At 36.2% G+C, this 20,610-nt stretch overlaps 2 protein-coding genes and 1 long non-coding RNA gene across 3 annotated transcripts; 1 reads left to right on the forward strand and 2 right to left on the reverse strand.

Annotated features, from left to right (window-relative positions):
- Window positions 1-1,002: 1,002 nt before the first annotated feature.
- LOC122278935 (pre-mRNA-splicing factor CWC25 homolog) lies at window positions 1,003-4,500 on the reverse strand. The gene is made up of 3 exons (XM_043089155.1): window positions 4,222-4,500; window positions 3,789-4,098; window positions 1,003-1,950 (listed from the first exon to the last, which is right to left on the reverse strand). The coding sequence occupies exons 1-3, from the start codon at window positions 4,407-4,409 to the stop codon at window positions 1,183-1,185; spliced, it is 1,266 nt and encodes a 421-aa protein (XP_042945089.1). The 5' UTR covers window positions 4,410-4,500; the 3' UTR covers window positions 1,003-1,182.
- Window positions 4,501-4,859: 359 nt separating this feature from the next.
- On the forward strand, window positions 4,860-7,353 carry LOC122280061. The gene is made up of 3 exons (XR_006229722.1): window positions 4,860-5,003; window positions 5,092-6,766; window positions 6,847-7,353. It is a non-coding gene; the product is annotated as an uncharacterized LOC122280061 (long non-coding RNA).
- A 7,014-nt stretch (window positions 7,354-14,367) lies between these two features.
- LOC122278979 (protein ENDOSPERM DEFECTIVE 1-like) lies at window positions 14,368-20,483 on the reverse strand. The gene is made up of 6 exons (XM_043089211.1): window positions 18,779-20,483; window positions 17,405-17,524; window positions 16,075-16,188; window positions 15,869-15,958; window positions 15,008-15,115; window positions 14,368-14,785 (listed from the first exon to the last, which is right to left on the reverse strand). Exons 1-6 carry the CDS (start codon window positions 19,961-19,963, stop codon window positions 14,705-14,707), a joined length of 1,698 nt encoding a protein of 565 aa, XP_042945145.1. The 5' UTR covers window positions 19,964-20,483; the 3' UTR covers window positions 14,368-14,704.
- Between the last annotated feature and the right edge of the window lie 127 nt (window positions 20,484-20,610).

Here is a 20,610-nt window from a genome sequence, read left to right on the forward strand (position 1 = left end):
GAACCAGACTGATTTTGACCGATTTTTAGAAACTAAAACCGGTACCGGACCGAACCTACCTCGGCACCGGACCAATGCCACCGGTTTGGTTCGGTCCGGTCCGGTTTACCGGTTTATTGATTTCTTTTTACACCGCTAGTATCACTTTGTCCAACTATGCAGTAGATGAAATTAAATTAAAAAAAAAAACAAATGTTGAAATGAAGTGTTACATATACGAAGAGATTTTACGAAAATAAATCTACAAACTAATATTCATGATACGTTAATCTACTTTTAAAAAATTACAATTTAATATATCATATCAAGTCACATCAATTTATGTGTTTACTTTTACTTTTTACAAATACTTAATGTTGTAACTTCAAATACTTGTTGAGTTTTGCTCAAGATACGATTATAAGAAGATGATTAAAAAACTTAAAAATGTCATTTTTCTAATAAAAATGTTCCGTCCAATTCAGTTGAAGAATCATATCATATCATATCAACAATCTAATAAAATAGGATGAATTAAAATGAAATTCCATGAATATGTGATTATCTTCCAAAAACAATTCCAATGAAAGCGGGTGAGATTTTTACTCTTTCTAAACTTCGTTGCTGCAGAAAGATGTGGGGGGCTCCATGGGTAAAGAGCGTGGCAATGATTGAACTTGAATTCATTTTCTCAATGCCAGTGGAATTGAACTGCAAAATTTCATTTGCGGAAGAAATTGCAGCAGAATTTACACCTCACTTTCTTATAACAGCAATTTCTTTCCCTGGCGTGTGGAGAGAGAGAGAGAGAGAGTACAGCTTCAGATATTCCCGGAAATTCTTAGTAAATGGCACCTTAGAAGTCGTTTATTGCTGGAAGTTATTCTCATATTGATTCATCAAATCAAACCGTAAGCAATAATATTAATAATTCTCATGACACACAAGCCCCGACTCCTCTGCACGGTTATTTGAGCACATTTGGTCGGTCATTCCAGACTAATCATCAGGGTTAGGTAGATATGTGGAAAGGCATTCTATATCAACATAATTCAGCTTGACATCGAATAGCTTTTCAATACAACATGGTTTAAACTTGGTACAAAAGAGATACCCTATAGGCAAAGGTGGAGAAGCACACCTGAATTTATCACTTAACAGCTAAAATTATCAGGATAGGAAGCAATTAACTGCCCGACTGCCTCACCGCCGGAAAGCATTTCTTTCATGTGCCTCAGACCTACCCTGTGAGTAATGTGTTCGGCGACGGACACTCTCCTCAATTGTTGAGCTTCCCCCTTTCTCAGCACCATAGATACTTTTCTGAGCAGCATCCAAGAAATTTCTGCCACCAGATATGCCAGCCTGGGTAGCTTCTCGTGCATCATCCTCCTCAGCCTTCCTCAAACGTTTCCATCTTTGCTCCTCATGCAATTCAGCATCCACTTGCATCTCCCGCAGCCTAGCAGCCCGCTCTTCTTCTGAAAGTTTGGGAACAACATTGCGGCGCTTGTATTGTGACTCACTCCCATCATGACGGCTGGCTTCATGATACCTTCTGATTTCCCTTCCCTTTTCTGCAACATCAAGATTTCTCTGACCTTTCAAGGAAAACTTTTCTCGCTCTGACTTGTCACGATTCCTCTTGTTCGCATCTCGACCATTATTGTTTGCAGTATTTGGGCCTGACAAACCACTGGGTGACGACTCTTTGTATTTTGAGCCTTTGTACCGATCCTTCTTACTTCGGCTCTCTCTCTCATTAGATTCATCTTCAGAACCCGAATGCAAATCAGAGTTTGAGTTCTTGTGTCTGCTAGTCTTCGCTTTCCCCCTTTCAGTGGCATCATTTTCTGAATCCGATCGTTGTCTGGAGGATGAATGTTTTTTAGTCTTTAAACTGCTATGATGGTGCTTCTTCTGGGTTTCCTTGTCACCATGTGCCTTCTTCTTGTGTTTTTGTCCTTCAACCTAGTAAATGAAAAAATAATTTTTAGCTCAGAAGCACAATCAGTAACAGCTTTAATTGGAAATGTGTCATGAATAAAGTCTATCTTCAATTTTACTTGCTGCATTTTTTCATTGAAATTTAAACTATTGCAGCTCATACATTTTTCCAAAGGAAATCCTCCTCCATAACATCAGTTAATTTTCCTTTTTTCCTTTGGAAAATAAATAATTTATATCAATACGACATCACAACCTTCTTAAAGCAATAATTGATTAACCAAAATTACCCTTAATATTACTAAAAGAGTCAGGTCTCTTCACCAGGAAAGTTCACTGTAGCTGTCATAAGCACGTTATAAATAAAACTTCACCTGAAATCTCTAAATAATAACATAACATCAACCAATGAACCAACACCACTCACCATAGACCCGTCAAGAATCCTTCAAAAACCGATCACAAAATCCACCTCCCATGTGGATTTGTACTGTAATTTATCGGCAACAAGGCATGACCCATCCTAACACCCTATATGACAGACCGGCTACCTGGACATTATTATCATCTGGTGTACTTAATAAGTTTGGGAAGTGAATTACAGAGGAGTCTAACCAAATCCGCAACTTTCTACCACCCCTAACTATGGGAAACTTAGGGCAGAATATCTCCTTCATCCATTCAAATTATCTTCCACAAACCAGCCCCATGAGGTCTACTAACTTGCATTAGACCAAAACCACCCAATCCCGCCTGATATTATCTCTCCAGCACAAGCCACCTATTTCTTTTAATTGCAAACCATTATTGTTCTTTCCAACAATCTACACAAAATTCAATAAATTATTATATAACTGCTTGCCCATGGGAAAAAATCATTTGAATCAACACTATGCAGTTCTCAAGTCATACCAGACAGGAAAAATTCAATCAATGTTCAACATGTAATCTTCCATGCACGGAAGCCAAAACAGTGGGAAGACATGGAGAGTTGGAGAAACTGTAAATCTAATGTGTTAGTGTGGATAAACTGTGGTAAGCAAGCAATGAAGTGAATTATAGACATAAGAATGTACATATCTAAGGGGAAAATGTTATAAAATTACAGAGTCGGGAGGCTAGAAACTTAAACAAGAAAGGCAATCAGGCAAAGATTTCAAGCTATGTCTTCCACTGTTGTCTAGAGTCACCGAGACCCATCGACATCATATAAATCCTTAAGAACCATCTAATAACATCACTTATGACCACTGTATTGACAAAGATTCAAGTAGTTTAGTCAATTTAGCACATTAAGACGCGCGTGATAGCAGAAACCAGCAGAACAAGATGAGAAATATTTTCAATATGGCTCAGAAAAGGTAAAGATTGATGTTCAATAAATAGTGATAGCATGTCGCTGCCACGCTGACGTTCAGACTTCATATTGGGAAAGGGTGTAAGTATTATTTTGAACTTGATCGTTGAATGCTCTTTGTACAATCTAGTACGGCTAAACGGAAAGTCTAGGATTTTTTTACCAGAACTCTCCCGTCACTACCATCAACTTATCCTAGATCCACCGAAAGCCTAGGCCTTGTTCTCCTCAAAGTCTCAAATACTCCACACAAACTGCTCTTAAATACTCCCTAGGTGGGTCAAACAAATTCCATTCCCCGCCACTGACAAAGAATGATACACTCAAAAGGAATCCATCCACCTTGTTTAGAAACCCAAGACGATTCGTAAGAATAGAATCGGATTAAATTTCCGCTTTCCAAGTGGAAACTTCCCTATCATATATTTGAGAATCTGGGTGACCTCTGCTTAACAGCCTATTCCATTCCCCAATTTTGAAATTCGAGTTGAGTCAAAGGACATACGGATTTGCGAATGTTGGCCATCTGTACGGGATTGTTCTTGATGCGCGAAAGGGCTTCTTGCTCACGCTGCCGAATCATGAGCAAAGGGTCGGAGTGCAGTTTCCTCCAGGCATCGTTGGCAGATTGAGGCTTCTCTTCGAACAAAGCACCCGGCATGGCTGAAGACGAAGACGATGCCTTGGCAGTGTCGGAGGCTTCCACGGCGGTGCTAGCTTTGGGGAATGCTTCAAGGGCCTTGAATCCATCGGAATTACTAACCTTGCCCACAGCTAATCCCGAATCGTACAGGAATTCCAATCTCTCCTGCTTACTGCAAAATTACCCAAAATTGAAAGGAAAAAAAAAAAAAAAAGTCCAGATTTAATCGATAAAAATAGTAGGGAGTGGATTATGATAATAAGAAGAAGAAGAGAGGATTCTTAAGAAAACATACGGAACGAGGCCGGCCTGCTCCTGAAGGAGACGAAACTCGGAGCGCTCCCTCTCCTCCTGGATCTGCTTGCGAAGCTCATCCAATTTCTTCTGCTCGGCGTCATGCTTTTGCTCGGCCTTCCACACGTTCTCAATGTTCCGGAGGCTTCCCGTGTGCCATCCCTTCTTGTTCAAAAATTTCAACGCCATGCTCCGTCCCCTCTTTCTTGCTTTGTTTCCTTCTTCTCAATATTTTCTTTCTGAAAAAAATCTCTCTCAATCCATCCCCCTTTTAGCCTCTGCTCCGTCAAATAGTAATAGCCGAAGCCAATCTCACTCTCCTAGATCGGAAGCCGCCAGGCCCAGTTAAATATGGTCCGAGTCTACGACTTACAAAAATAAATGGCCGAGTTGTAGTTTGGCCCATTCGTATTTTGGTACTCTTGTCCATTAAGGGCTCGTTTGCTGCAAATTCTAAATGTTTTATTTATTTATTTATTTATTTTTTTAATAAAGAAGATGGAACCCGAATTTTTTAATGAAAAATGCTGTTTGCACACGCCGTTGGGGACCCCTCACGTACACGCATCCACGTGTACTAATTAATAAAATGGTAAGTTTCGATTTGGTTCTCCTTCTTCATTGCCTTTCCCCCCTTCTTCGTTTCTCCTTCCCCCCTTTCCCAAGCAGTACGTTAATATCCCTTCGTCGATTCTTCTTCCCCCCTTCAGATGAGATTAGGGCACAAGCATCACTCATAGAGATTTTGTAGAAAATCGAGCACGGACCACAGCTCAGATGCAGGTAATCCAAAATCTTCCCATTCTCCCTTCTAAAATCGTTTTCATCATCTTCTAATATTTTTTCCATCTATTTTTGGGTTGAAATGCAGCACTCCCTTTCGGATACCCACGGAACAGATTAGGGTTCAGCATCAAGCTTCCCCACACACGACCACGAAGACAGGTTATTCTAATCTACTGGTTTGCATCTTCTTCTCATATTCGAACTCTTGGAAAATACTTCTCTTATATTTGTAGTGTTTCTTGAACAATAGATTTAGAAATGCCGAAATGTCCAAATATACAAGCATAAAAATTGTAACTGATTTTGAAATTTAGAAACCCTAACCCGAAATCTCTTATATTTGTAGTGTTCCTTGAACAATAGATTTCGAAATGCCCAAATACACAAAATATACAAGCATAAGAATTGTAACTGATTTGAAAATTTGGAAACCCTAATCCTAATTCTCTTATTTGTAGTGTTTCTTGAACAATAGATTTCGAAATACCCAAATGCCCAAAATATACAATTGCATAAAAATTGTAACTGATTTGGAAATTTAGAAACCCTGACCCTAATTCTCTTATTTATAGTGTTACTTGAACAATAGATTTCGAAATGCCTAAATGCCCAAAATATACAATTGCATAAAAATTATAACTGATTTAGAAATTTGGAAACCGTAACCCTAAATCTAAACAATGAAAAAGATTTTGGACTCTTATTTGAAGGTTGTGCACGATGGATGTTTCATGTGTGACAAAACCTAATTTTAGATGTAATTAGTGTAAAAGTGTGGTGGCCAGTTGTACATGATGTAAATAACTACTTATAATGTGCATGCTTTCTTTTGGATTTATTCATTAATGTATAATCTTATTTTCTCATTTCAATAATATAAAAATCTGCAGCTCAGTCCATAGATAAGAACCCAACATGGGCATGCACATGATTTAAGCTTTTAGAGTAGTGAGTGGTTGCAGTTACAATGTAGAAAAACTAGTTTCAAAAAAACAAAAGAATTGGGTATAGCATAGTGACAACATCTTAGCATTTATCTTAGCAGAGAAAGTGTCAAAGCAGTTTCATCTTGGTTTCCACTGATATATTGAGAAATTTGTACATTTTTTAGTATAAATTTTGTGAGATGTAATTTTTTTGGTTTCTGAGAAATAACAGGTAAGACTGGTAAGTTTTTAGAGACGACATTTTTTGGGTTCCTGAGAAATAACAAGTAAGAGTCAGACTGGTAAGTTTTGTGAGATGTAAACCTTTTGGTTCCTGAGAAATAACACGTAATTCTGGTAAGTTTTGTGAAATGTACCATTCTTATCTGATCTGGCTTTCATTTTGAAAAATGAAAATTTGTGCATATGTATAAATTTATTTCTCAATGTTTCGATTGAAAATTCAATATTGGAACTTTTCTCTTATGATTTTAAATTTATTTTGATACCGAAAAAGGATGAGGCTGCATTGTTAATTCCGATACATATTAGTTTGGTTCGTATCATAGATGCATGACCTCAATCAAGTATTCAGAATTTTATTATTTTAACAATTAACCAGTGTTCTATTTGTCTGACAACATTTTTCGTGGCATTGGATTAATATAAGAATATGTCATCATCCACAACGACGTCCTCTTCCTCTTTTGCCAAACGAACTCTGGGTCATCCATTATGCTTCTGTGAGATTGAAGGTCAACTGAGATACTCAAATACAAAAAAAAAAAATATCCAGGACGACCCTTCTTAGGTTGTCCAAAGTACAACAAAGAGGTAACTAAATTCATATTTAGTTAAATTATTAATATTACGTTCATCTAACATTTTTGCAAAAAATCTGTATTCATTCACAGGGATTTCCATATTATAAGTGTTTCAAGTGGGTAGAGAAAGATGAATACAAGATGTCGGATCGTCTAGAAACTCACAATGAAATATTAAGAAATGATAAAGAGCTGAAGAAAATACTCAACAATATTGAAAACATCATTATTGAGTTGCATAAAAGAGTAGATGAGATCGAGTTGGTACTGTCTAATAAAAATGATGAGTTACTAAAGAAGTTGGTGGCTATTGTACGTGAAGCTAAAATAAGATGTTCACACACATTATTCCGTGTGTTTTGGACTTTTGCATTTGTTGTAGCATATGACTTGGTAGTACATAAGTAATTTCATATTAGTGTTAGAGACCCATGGCTGCTATGTATGTAATGTTGTTTATACGTTAGTTTTACTTGTCAATCATGTAGATTGCAGCTAGCTAACAGGACTGGAACCATCCTAATTTTGTCTTGTATTTCTGTTTGTCTAGGAAATAAAGTACCTGTTATGGATGAGCATGTTTGTCTAAATGAAATGGAAGTTATTTTGTATTGCATAAAAATGAGTAATTTTCTTTGGAGAAATATTTTAGCAGGCCCCTCAATTTGAGTGGACGGGAAGAGACATCTTGTATGTCTCTTTTAAGACATTAATAGATACAGGTTGTATCTGGGTCAATTTAACAGAAGGCTCATTATGAACATTCAGCTACACAAATTAGCTCATGAATTACATATGTTTATACTATCGTGTGTGTGTATATATATATATATATATTTGGGAGGTAAAAATTCCAGATCATAAGATGAACTATCCTTGCTTTTTATAACAAACTACAAACTCAACTACCAAAAAATGTTCACGTAAGGCATTCTTGCTTGCAAATAATGTCACTAAATACACACCCACTAAAGTATTAATCCGTCGTTTCTATGATTTTGAAGAATACTATTGCAAGCTTAATGCATGGCTATAACACCAACTATAGCTATTGAATGCTTATAATAACACCAACTAATTGGTGCAAATAGAGTTTACATCATGTATATTATTACAATAGCATCAGCATCCTGCTTATTATAACATCAACTGACAATTTCCATCATGAACTTACTTCGTGTATTTTATTACAAGACCTCTGCATCCTGCTAACAGTAACACCAACTAAAAATTCAACTATTCAAATCTTGCCATTCATTCATTCATTCATAATAACACTAACTAAAAATTTCTCAATTCAAACCAGCTTATAATCACTATAATTTTTTCCATCATTTACTTAGTATCAACACATACAAAAATTATAATCAATATAATTATTTCCATCATTTACTTAGTAACAAAACATACAAAAATTACTGCACCATAATTTTTTCCATCATTTACTTAGTATCAAATAACATTAAAAATATTGCATTTCCATCACTACTTTTGGAGAAATGTTCCACATACAAGGTATATTTCATTCAACTCTCATTTATAATGTCATTATATACATCTCATGCCAAATCTATATTCAATGCTTCAGCCCTACACAAGCAAGCTAATTGAATACACCCTGCAACATCAAAACACCTTCTGGAGTTTTTTCATTCGGATGAGCATGCTATACATCGACACATGAATGGAGAGCACGCTGACCAACAAAGATACATTTGCAAAGAACATTTTCCAATACCTACACAAAAAAAAATCCAGATTTTGGTAATTATTCTTAAGAGAAATAATGTGTTATTTAATTACTTTCTTACAGGCAAATCTTATTCTATTATGCCTATAGTCTGAATATCAGAAAAATGCTAACTAGTTTACATTCATTAGCTCTATGTAGCACTACTAATATTATGCCAACCACCCCAATGTTACTACTAATAATTACCAAAACATCAATCAACTACAGGCTTGAATAACCACTTTACCAATATTGAACTTAAAAGTTACTGAGGTTGCACCGGTTGTGATCTATCCACTGCAACTAGTTGTGATCCATCCAACCCAAATAACATCTGCAATGAATAATATGCAAATCTTAGTGTAATGTTAATATTAGACTAAGAACAAAATTCTGAAATATTACACTTTCTTGACTCCCGATCATTGATTCTTGGCGCTGGGTTCTACTAATGTCAACAATTGGACTGTCTTCAATAGGCTGGTGATAACATCACAAACATAAAAATTCAATTGGACATCTAGCAATAACCACACATCAAAATATCTATATTAGGAAATTAATATACCTGCATCAATCCAACATTGGATATATCTTTCTCTGACGAGCTAAATAAATTCTTGCACGTGTTCAGCAATGGTGTATCTCCTCCATCTCTCTAAAATATACAAGTAACAAAACACATTTGCACAAGTATGCATTAATAACTTATAAAATCGCATAATATACTATATTTATTGTTAACTAGTTTATTGAAGTACCTATTTATGTTTTCCTTTGACTGGTGCTTTCTTCGCCTTCGCTTTAACTTTCCTCACCTCTTTTTCCATTGTCAATGCTCTCCTCAGAGATGGTGGTCTGCATTTCCTTCTTACTACTAGCGGACTGAGTACTTTCTGTGAGCCCGCACATGTAGGATTCTCTGGCAACGTACAAATAACATTAGAACCCGTGCATGTTCTAGATGGAGGTTCTTGGTTCTCACTATATAACTCAATCATTGCATGCAACTTCTATGTTGCATCCTCAGTATGTTTTTTTGAACCCGTTGCGTGAGTAATCATCTTATAACAGATATTCAACAGAGTAGAATATCTGTTAGCACCTGCTCACTAAGCCCCTGCATCATAGCTGCTGTCGATTAACGTACCTCCTCTTAATATCCTTCCTCCATCTGTCTAAAATATACAGATTTGGCAAAACTTTTATATCATTACATTTAAATACAGCCAAAATATGCCTGCACAATATACCCCTCATCTGAAATAGTCCACACAAATACTTTGCAACTGTATCCACATTACTAAAGTCCACTAAATATGTAACTAGCTTAGTTTAGTCTTCCACATGAACTTCATCATCTACAAGATACGTCTTTACTGCACCATCTCTCTTAAGTAACTCTGGAGCCAAATCTATAAGACATTGAAGTTCTCGCTGAACTTCCCTGAATTTTGCATTCGTGTATAATTTTTGAAACTTCTTTTCGATCAAAGATCTAGATATGCAGGGAATAGTGACACTAAATGAGTGAAAATCAGTGCTATTTTTATTCTCAATTTTCTTCTTTAATGCGTTGTTAAACTAGTCGACAAACTCTTTCAAATTTGTCTTAGCATGAACATAACCATAAAAAAAAAAAAGCATTCATGCTCTTGCTCTGCTGCGTTGTGCACTCATCCCAGCCGAAAAAGAATCTTTCAAGCATGCTGATACCCAACGCTTACGCTAAGTGTATAACCTTTGCAACCAAGCATTCTCCTCCAAGTTGTAAGTGGTGATTAACTGCTCCTAAGAGCTTTTAAACTCTTCAACATTTTGGGTATCATACATGCATTTCATTAAGGCATTCTTCATCCCACTTTTGTAAGCAGAATAGGAGGAAAGCTTTTCAGGGACTTTTTTCAATATATGCCACAAACAAAATCGATGTCGACTTTTTGGAAAAACAATAGCAATAGCATTCTTCATTGCTCTGTCCTAATATGTGATAATAACTCTAGGAGCTAGATCATTCATACACTGTAACCAAGTCTTGAATAACCACTCAAACGTTTCCGTATCTTCACTGGATATCAATCCTACTCCCAAAAGAATTGACTGGCCGTGGTGGTTTACACCAACAAATTGTGCAAATGGCATCCCATATTTATTCGTCAGATATGTGGTGTCGAATGTAACCACATCACCGAAATCTTCATAGGCTACCCTACTATAGAGGTCTGCCCAGAAGACATTCTTAAACCTCTCGTCGTCATCTAAATCCATCGACGCAAAGAACTCAGGATTCTTATATTGCATCCGTAAAAAATATTCTCAAAGCGCTCTAGCACCACCAGCTCTAAGTCGTAGATGTCTTGTTTTATCGATATAATTCCGACAATCTTTTTCCAAAAAGTGAGGTTTTCGAAACCTCCCGCATCAACGACAAGAGATCTGAAACTCTTATTCATTCGGATACCAGCCAGATCGTTTGTATCTAAGACTCTTTTTACGGAGTCACTAACTTGTCTATTACATCGAAAGAAAAGAGATTTTTTTGGACTGAGACCGTGGTTATGAATGTTATTAACTGTTGTCAACTAAAACTTTCCGTCAACTTTTAAGACATTAATCTTCACCTTACACTCCATCTTTCCTGTCAGACGTGGCCTGGCGACATTCAACATCCTATTACGGGCTTTCCCACCACGGACACAACCGAGGGTGACATATCTGACAGTCTCATCATCTCCTTTCTCAGTCCTTCTTATCATCACTCCAAACCCAATATTCTTAGTATACTACTTAGAATAAGTCATTACTTCTTCAAAAGAATTAAACTCCATCTTCGACTTGAGTTCCTCAATCGTATCACCACCAAGTTCATCATCTAACTGAGCTGTCTCACCAATTCCATCCTTAGTTTCCATATAATCTGGTCTATCTTTGTTGCTTTCTTCAACTCTAGTGGAGATAGATGGGATATCAGTTTCCCTACAATTGGGTGTTTCTTCTATATCATCTCTTTCGCTTGCGGCAGATCCAGTAGTCATAACAGGATTTGGGTAACTAGCATTGTGCTAAAAGAAGAAGAAAAATATTTAAAAAACCTATGACATTAATCTTAAAAAGAAAACCAAAAATTTACAAAAATTCAAGAATACAATTGTATCATCTCTTGAATATTGCATGGATATTGGTAGCCATCTGGCTGTTGCATTAGAGTTGGTGACCACGTAGGAAATTCTCCATGATAACCGTGCATGTGCATGTAATTTCTTAAACTTAGAGAAGTTGATGGTATGCCCTAACATGTTATTACACAAGTTATTCATGTACAAAATCCATAGATATTAACCCAACATAGTCCAACAAATTTTTAAAAAATATTACATACCGTAGTTGGGAGATTTGAGCTAGATGATATTAGCGGATATGAGTGTTCTTCCCCTTTTTCCATGATGAGAAGAGATGAACTGTATAATTCCACAAAAGTAGATAAAACTTGCCTTACAAGTAGTAGGTACATCTTTAATGAAAAACTTTAAAATAAACACAATTGAACTATAGAAGGTTGCATTTAGTCATACTTAAATTAAATTGAAATAATACCAATTAATTGATCTACTTCCACAAAAGTAATTAAATTTTGCAAATAGATAATTCATTTGTGTGCTTAATTTACAAATGGAATTGGCAATGAGCTGCACAAATTTGTTATGCACATTTAGATAAGTGAATGGTTAAATAATAAGGATAGTTTTCCCCTTTCGGAGGAAATGCAAGGAACAAGACTTTCAGCCACTGCGATGTTTAAAATCTAGAGAGATATAGAAAGTTTAAGCCCATTCTTATTGATCTTTTGTTAGAGAAAACTTTTATGAACCAGTCAAAATAAATTATATCCTAAGTAGCGTAATGTTTACAATAGAAATTGCTGGTTGATACTATGTTTGGCTGTCAAGAAAAATAAGAAAAAAAATAAAAATTAGTTCTAAGTTTCAACATGTGCACTTTAAGATTTCCAATATCGAGAAACTCAAAAGAAAGTGAGATGCATTTCGATGTAAAATATACATGGTATGAAAACTATCATCAATAAACACCTAGACCAACAGGGAAAAAAATGAAATCTAAAATGAGAAGAAAATAGACCAAATCTTTTCACGAAGCAGATGAATTGCTTTCAAAATTATAAAAAAAAAAAAAAAAAAAAAAAAAAAAAAAAATTGAATATTTGGAAAAAGGGCTAGAGAAGCATGTTGTTGAGCGGACGAGGAAAGGAAATGCCGATCTTGAGGGGAGGAGGAAGAAATCTAATAGAAGACCCAACATTCAAAATCGTTTATTCCAATTTAAGTTGGCAATCTTAACAAATATTTGGTTGGACAAACCAAAATCTTGATATCTGTTACTTCATTTCTTGCTTAAAAAATAAAAATAAAAAATAAAAATAACATTTGGTTGTCCAAATAAAAAATCCACCATAAATATGTGTAAATTGTTAAGGGGTTTGGAGCTATATCTTGCTTAAAACAACAACAAGAACTGTCCAAGGAAACACAACTACAGAGACCCATTCTATCGTTAACTTCAAACTAAAGATTATTAACAATGTGCAAACAAAGTTTTATAAATGGGAAGATAAAAATACTGCAATAAACAAATGAAAGGATCCAAAACTCACCGTCTCAACACCAGATCAAGCAGAGAGGAAAGGGCATTGAACGGCGCTGGGTAGTGGCTTTCGGATTTTTAGCCAACGATGTGTGCAAAAAATCTACTGGGATTCAAAGAAATGCAAAAGAAGAGGAAGAATAAACAGAGTACTTAAACAATCTAGTGATTTTCGGAATCAACAAGGTTAGTGTGGTAGCTGGCCAAATTTCTGATTTTGGCGCTCGCGGAGTATTTCTACACGCACCTTTACGGGTTTCAAATGGGTTTCGCCAAAGTTAAATTAATTTCCAGTTTTTTTTAATATATCGGCTGACGTGACATTATTGTTTATTAATAAACTCACTAAGAATATTGTGATTACATTCTAACCTTGAACCATAAAAATTGGTCCATTGCTATTTAAAAGAAAAAGGGATCATGAGTCACTCTACTCATCATCCCTACACTATACTTAATTTTATTTTTTTTATTTTTGTTTTATTTTTGTTAAATAAAAAAATTCTTCTACTCATCATCTATCACCACATATTTAGTAAAAGAACAAAAATTTTTAAAAAAATAATGTGTAATGTGTGGTGTATGGATGGCAAAGAATTTTTCATTGCGAAATGACTGGCCCATTTTGGATATTGAACTGAGTTGAGATGAGTTGAGTTTTTTATAAATAATAGTGAGTTGAGATAGTGGAGTAAGTTTTGTAGAGCCCACCTAAGATGAGTTTAGATATGTTTGGATGTTAAGATGAGTTTATGGAAAGTTAAAAAATGTTGTAGGTCCCTCATATAAAGAGGTATGAGTTGAAAAAAATTATAGGTCTCACGTGTTAAAAAGTTTTGAATTGAAATGAATTTAGTAATTTGATAATTGTGTATTGGATATTAAATTCAGTTTAAAATTAGATCGATTTCAGTTTAGTTCAGTTCAACTTCCAAAAGGACCTTAGAGACCCCATTTTAAAAACAACAAAAAATATATACATGGCTAATATATCTTGGATACATCGATTTTAGTGGTCTATATAGCTAACGGTGGAGTTGCTCATTTGGTTGCATCGTTTGGTCTCAAAGAACCTGATCGATGCTTGCTTAGTTTAGTTCCTTTGAATTTAATCTAGACTCTCCGGTTCGGTTGCCATGTGTTCTGCTTCCCTTCTTTTCTTTTCCTAATTCCTGTACCTTCCAATCAAATCGAGAGAGAGAGAGAGAGAGAGAGAGAGCTCTTTAAAATGACTCTGCTCATCACAGAGCTGTGAAATAAAACAATAGAGCTCATGTTAAAAGTTACACAAGAACAAAAGAATTGCAGGGGGAGGGTGATGAACTAACTCTCTGCCCTGCCACCCGGCCTTAGTGTATAGAATGTGATAGATATTCTGCCAAAATACCCCACCCTCTCCAACAAGAAATGAAACCCCAAAAAAGAACAAAAAAAAGTAAGAGAGAGTGAGAGAGCAAGTGATAGATTTCTTTCTTATGACAGCTTATTTTGTTGATCCAACAACAGATGATGGGGGTGGATGATCTAGAGCATGAAAAATGCAGTGATGATGAAGCATTACTCATTTTTGACTTGGTCATCTTTATGACAGCAACGATGTAATTGGATTATCTGTCCCCTTAAACTGAACTCTTCCACCTGAAAGCAAACCAAATCTTCACAATGTTAAGGCACCAAATACTAATTAAGACTTCTTTTGGGGTTTTTATTTTTTTTTATTTTTTTGTCATTTTTTTCTCATCAATCACTTCAGCCCATGACTTCAGGGTAAAGATAGGACCCGAGAGTGTCAAAAGTGAAGAATTTGCATTCCAAATGTACAAAGAAATATGAGACTACTAGTGACAAGCTGAGACAAACCTGTGATTTACATGTCTTGGACAACAGACTTCCACATTCTTCAATAAGAGCTCTTTCTCCCCCGATTATTCTGGCCAGTTCTGAAATCAAGCGTTCTATGTCTTCTGCCTGAAAATGAATTATATAAGTTTTTTTTTTATTTTTTAATACTGGAAAGCCAAAAATAAGTAGAGGTACAGAAAATAGACATATCAGATCTTATCTACTCTCAGCAAACATTCTTTTTTCCTCAAAGGATACATTAGAGTATTTTAGGTCTGCCTAGGCTTATCACTTGTATTAGTTGGTATCTTTTTTTTTTCTTCCTGTGTGTTGTGCACACATGCACATGTGCATGTGCACTCAAAATTGCATGTTGGACTTTGATAGGCAAGTAACGAAAACACTGGAGAAAAGAGCTAGAGAGCTACTTAATTCTAGTCCAGCTCTTCGCTAACTTATTTTCTCCAATATCTCAATTCACCTTCAAATGGTCCTAAGTTGACATTCAAAATTCATCAAGACGACCTCCTCCCCAAAATCCTTTCTCAATCCACGAGCTCTGAAAAATTTTTCCTTTATATCTATATAGTTCATTGAAATATTAATCTTATATTCTCTGCCAATCCATGTTAGGATTGTCATTTGACATAGCTTTCCTCAACAATTAAATATAAATGTAAACCATCCCCTATTGAGTGGATTTGGATGAAATTTAGTCTAGTGAAAATAGTAGTGTTGATAGGTTCAAGAAAAACTGATTGTCAGTCCATGAAAGCCTACAAAATGGTATCTGTTGAGCAGGTTTATTTCATAGCTATGAGCAAAACAAAAGACCCACTTGTTGATAGTAAAAGGAAAAATGACTTTCACTTATTGTACCTTCGGCAGGAAGCTTTGAAGATTATAAAGGATAATTTCCATCGCCTTTACTGCTGAGTTCAGTGCCTTCGCCACCTCGCTCGTATCAGCCTGCAACATGTGATCATGTCAATGTATCATTTGGTGCAAAACACAAAGGAAGAGAATCAAGCATTGGTACGATGTTGGAAGCCATAAATGGATAAAAGAATACAGAGAAAAGTTACCGTAACATTCCCAATGGGTAGTTGAATTGAGGCATTCAACAAAGCTTGAATTACTTCTTGTAAAGAAATTGAATAATCCTCTTCTAAAGCAGACCAATCCTCCAGATATGGAATCTAAATTAGGCACCAACCAAAAAATAAGTTATGAACACGAATTTTACAAAGCATATATTGATATTTTCTCAAAGCCTGAAGGGGGGGGGAGGGGGAGGGGGGGAGGCAGAGAAAAAGTTAAAGAGTTCATGAGACTGCCAAGTTTTCTATTCTTGTGACAAAAAATAATGGCGGAAAGAGGGAAAAAAGTGAAAATACATTCATAATCAGTATTGACACAAATAATTTCTAATGTTTGTAGCGCACTGCATTATTCGAACTGACACATCTTAGAATCAAGATGAAGACACCACCAGCTACCTTGGAATAATATATAGAGAAAAATCAGGGGCTTGTTTACGATTACTGCTTCACAACTTGTTCTGTTATGGTTGTCAACAAATGAGGTAAGGGGAAAAAACTAGCAGGCAGGAAACAGCATATGTGGAATCAACCATGTACAAAGATTGAAAGGAACAAATACCTTGATGGTTAAAGAAAAACACTATTCTCCATACTGCAAAAAAAAAAAAAAAACTCTCTTTCTCCTAACCTTTTTCCCCTCTATCCATTTTTGCTTCCTAGATATTTTTCACCCCATTTAAATCAATCTTTAAGCACTGATTTCATAATTTGGTCAAGTTTTGCTGGTTAACAAAAAAATAATCTCAACGAAAAAATAAATGAATAAGGCGAAAAGGACTAACACAGAAAGTTTGGCTAATAGTTATAAGCAATGAAACTTTTTAAAGGGAAGTCATAGTTTATGTGAATGAAACCCTGAGCACAAGCGAAAAATATTTGTTAGATTATATATTCTCAGAGGAATCTAAAAGGTAAGCATGAAGAGCCAATAATACTTTTAAGATAAATTGAGCATGAGATCTTTTTTTGGAAGCATAAAGCTTGTCATAAGAGCTGGAGCCGTACTTTTAAACATCATGGAAGGTCATTTCTCCTCCAGTTCAAACAGGACAGTTTGTTAAACACATTTATCTTGATAGCAGGTCTTGAAAAGGATTTTGTTGAGATATACGTTAGGTGAGAGATGCTTTATATGCTAGAGATGGCTTCTATGCATGAACATGGCAAAATAAACTTAAGCAATGCCATTAGATTTTAGATGTAAAATAACTCTTTTCCATCAGTGAATCTGTTATTTAAGCACAGAAAAGATAACATACTGCAGAGCTTCATAGCTAATAAAAAACAAGTATCATCACGCTGGCAGCCTTACTTGAGTTTCAAGAATTGTTGATAGAGTCTTTGTTCTTTGCAGAATCCCAAGTTCGATGCGTTTGCTCTTTACAGAAGCATATAACTCTGACATCTTTACCATAAGAGAATAAAGTGTTCTCTACAAGTATAGGAAAAAGTTTGTTTAATGATACTGGAAGAGAGAAGGGTGCATAAAGTAACCACAAGTTCAAAGAAAGATAGTCTGTCATAAAGTGTTTTCTATATGGGAAAGAATAAGTTTGATTACATATATTGAGAGAGAAGCAAAAGATAAATATAACGAAATTAACAAAAAAAAAAAAACATAGCTCATACAGAGAACAATAAGCTTTCCAAAAACTAGTAATGGATGAGCTTGGAAAGATTTCAATGTTGAGATTGTTGTTCAAGCGCACTAATAAACTTTGTTGCATAACCCATATTTTTCTTTTTTTTTATCTGCCTTAATGCTCCTCCTATAATCATATTTCTTTTCTCACATCAAAAAAAGAACCTACAATTTTTGTCTTTGCCAACCATCTCTGCTATATTTCTCTCATTTGCAAACGATGGTGCATTTCACTTATGGTCATTGCTTATATTTCTAAGAGTGTCCATTGTTGTTTTACCACCAGTCAGTCTTAGTATTCTACCCACTAATTCCTAGATTTTCACTAGGCAAATTAGAGGAAAATTATATGGATTTTTGCTACCTTAGATGGTAAACTAAAACATGTAACAGAAACAACGAAACTAATGAATGAGTAGGAAATCTCATCAAATCTACCAAGCCTAATTAAGTGGGACAATCTGAAAATGACATGTCCAGTCTCCAGTGCATATATATTTCATCGTGGCTGAGAAACAGTGAAAACTTTCAGCACCATTGGCATGTAACACCGGTGCGTACGCAAAATTTGACAGGCCGTACAATAACAACTCGCCCCGGTGATTAAAAGTCAATACCATCCTGCCACCATTAGTTTAAAGGGTGGTACTACTATGCCCCTTGATTGCCCATTTGGTGTGTCTTCAGTATCAGTTGTATTTTTTTTTTTTCAAATATTTTTTAAATATGTTTAAATATTTTTAAAAAATTAAAAAAAAATACCAATATAATTAAGTCACTTCCTTAATCAATAAGTAAAAAAATTAAAAAAAAAATAAATATATTAACTGTCAAAATGAGCATTATTCTAGTTTAAATTGGTACTTGTAGTAATTACTTTCTCTTGGGCCCAAATAAAAAAGAATAATAATAATTTCAATCTAAGATCTGGGTTCACCTACTGTCAAATCATTAGCATGAAGTAAAGTAAACAAAAAAAATCTGTCAAATAAATTATGAAAAATGAATATATTAGGTTCAAATGCAACGATGTCTAAAACAAACCTCGCTTTCTCTTTGCCGAGCTTGGATGGAGGCCTCTGCTTTTGCATTGGCGTATCTCCACTGCAGATAGCGATTATGAAGCATTCTCAGTGTATGTATATCTTCCTGATGGGTGGAAACTTTCCTTCCCTTCCTAGCATCTGTCCCCAATTTTGAACAAGGCGGGACTGGAGGCAGACAGAGGGCCCCCATCTTCGAAGAGTTTGTGTATGAATTAGAGAGAGCATACGCTTGTTTGTCACTGCCTTTTGTGGGATGAAACAAGGAGTGTTCGGAACCTGATAATGGCAAATTCATAGAACGGGAGCAAGGGGAAGCAGAGAATTTGAAAGAATCGCCACTAGCAGTCACATTACCCCTGGTGCAATTTTTCTCAGGCAGCAATCTACTGGAAACCGTTGGTAACATATCAGCCTCAGGCATGGAAGAGCGGAAATCGGGAAGAGATCGTGTTGAACAGTTTACTAGTGGGTTGTGATTACTATCGTCGGTAGCCGTCGAAGATAGATCTTGGGGAACGGAAGATTGAGCTGGTAATGACATGCCGCTTGACTGCAACAGCTTGGCCGCAGCTGTGACACTGTTGTTGGTAGACCGTCTGAATCTTGATGATGATGATGTCATCATCCTGTCCCTATCCACACTGCTTGTAACCATTGGTGTGTCGGGCCTCGAGGGGGTGGGAAAAGCGTTGCTAACAATTTTCCCATAATAGGTTTTTGAGGTTTGCTGCAGATGTTGTTCGGCTCTGCCTCCCCCTCCATTTTCTTTAAAAAGCTTCACAGCACGCGGTTTTCTGTGAGTAGTAGAGGGCAGAGCAGATGCTTTACATCGAGAATCCAAAGGGGGTGAGTTCTCCAGGCTCTGAGTCTGAACGCACTCAACGGGCCTGTTCTCATCGGAACAAGACAACGGCTCCATGTCCAGGTGCCGCTGCCGCGGCCTTTGAACGGAGGTCGAGCGATGCGGCTTCGAAAGGGGAGACGACGAGTTGGACGAAGCGGAGGAGGATGATGAAATGACAGGAGACATGAACCTAGAGCTCACCTCCCTCACCCTCGGCCGCCGTTGAGACGGTGGGGGAGGAGGAGGGGGAGGATAAGGAGGAGAAACCGCTTCCTCCGTCGCGGCTGTGGAGTTGTCTGAAACTTTGGCTTGTTGTTGCTGCTGCATCGTTTCATTCATATTCACGGAGGCAGATTGATCAATGTTAATCTCAAAATTTGCTGAATCCCACCAAAAGCACCCCTCCCGTTTCCTGAATTGCTGCTCACATGCAGCGATCCCTATGTGGGTCTGTGCCCATGTTGACAGGCGACGGTGCTTCGCTTCTATCAAATCTGTACTTGCTGTCTTCTGATCTAACAGAAGAAGAAGGAGATAGATCTAGATGGAAACGCCGTCACAACCTCGAATTGAGTCGGCATCTGATACGAGAGAGTAGAAGAAATATAGCCAGCCTAAAGAAGTTGTTTGGAAAAATAACCAAAGAAAGAAAAACTAGCCGTTGGCTGTGAGGGTCAAGCAGTAACGGTTCTATTTTTAAAAAGGGGGGCATTATTTTATTATTTTAACCTAATATGGCCATTCCTTGAGGAGTAGTCTTTTATAATTAGGTAATGTATGTTAATTGCTTCAAATAAAAAGGGGCAAACATCCGAAATCATTACTTCTTAATCAATCATTATTCAAAGCTCTCCCAATTGACATTGTTGCTTGATCTCATTGTTTCCAACACAACTCTACTTAACAACCTTTTAAATGAAATTTTAAAAGATTTATATTGTTTAAAATTTTGTCAAGAATTTTACAAATTTGGGTGAAAAAGAGAT

This window comes from Carya illinoinensis, chromosome 10, assembly GCF_018687715.1.
Source record: "Carya illinoinensis cultivar Pawnee chromosome 10, C.illinoinensisPawnee_v1, whole genome shotgun sequence".
In the NCBI taxonomy this organism is placed as follows: Eukaryota; Viridiplantae; Streptophyta; class Magnoliopsida; order Fagales; family Juglandaceae; genus Carya; species Carya illinoinensis.

Coding starts and splice junctions, on each gene's coding strand:
- LOC122278935 (XM_043089155.1), bottom strand. CDS start 4,409: ATGGCGTTGAAATTTTTGAACAAGAAGGGATGGCACACGGGAAGCCTC. Junction 4,099..4,221: donor GAGCAGGCCGGCCTCGTTCC/GTATGTTTTCTT, acceptor GTAATTTTGCAG/TAAGCAGGAGAGATTGGAAT. Junction 1,951..3,788: donor TGGCCAACATTCGCAAATCC/GTATGTCCTTTG, acceptor TTCATTTACTAG/GTTGAAGGACAAAAACACAA.
- LOC122278979 (XM_043089211.1), bottom strand. CDS start 19,963: ATGAATGAAACGATGCAGCAGCAACAACAAGCCAAAGTTTCAGACAAC. Junction 17,525..18,778: donor CTCGGCAAAGAGAAAGCGAG/GTTTGTTTTAGA, acceptor CTATACTTGTAG/AGAACACTTTATTCTCTTAT. Junction 15,959..16,074: donor TACCCATTGGGAATGTTACG/GTAACTTTTCTC, acceptor CACATGTTGCAG/GCTGATACGAGCGAGGTGGC.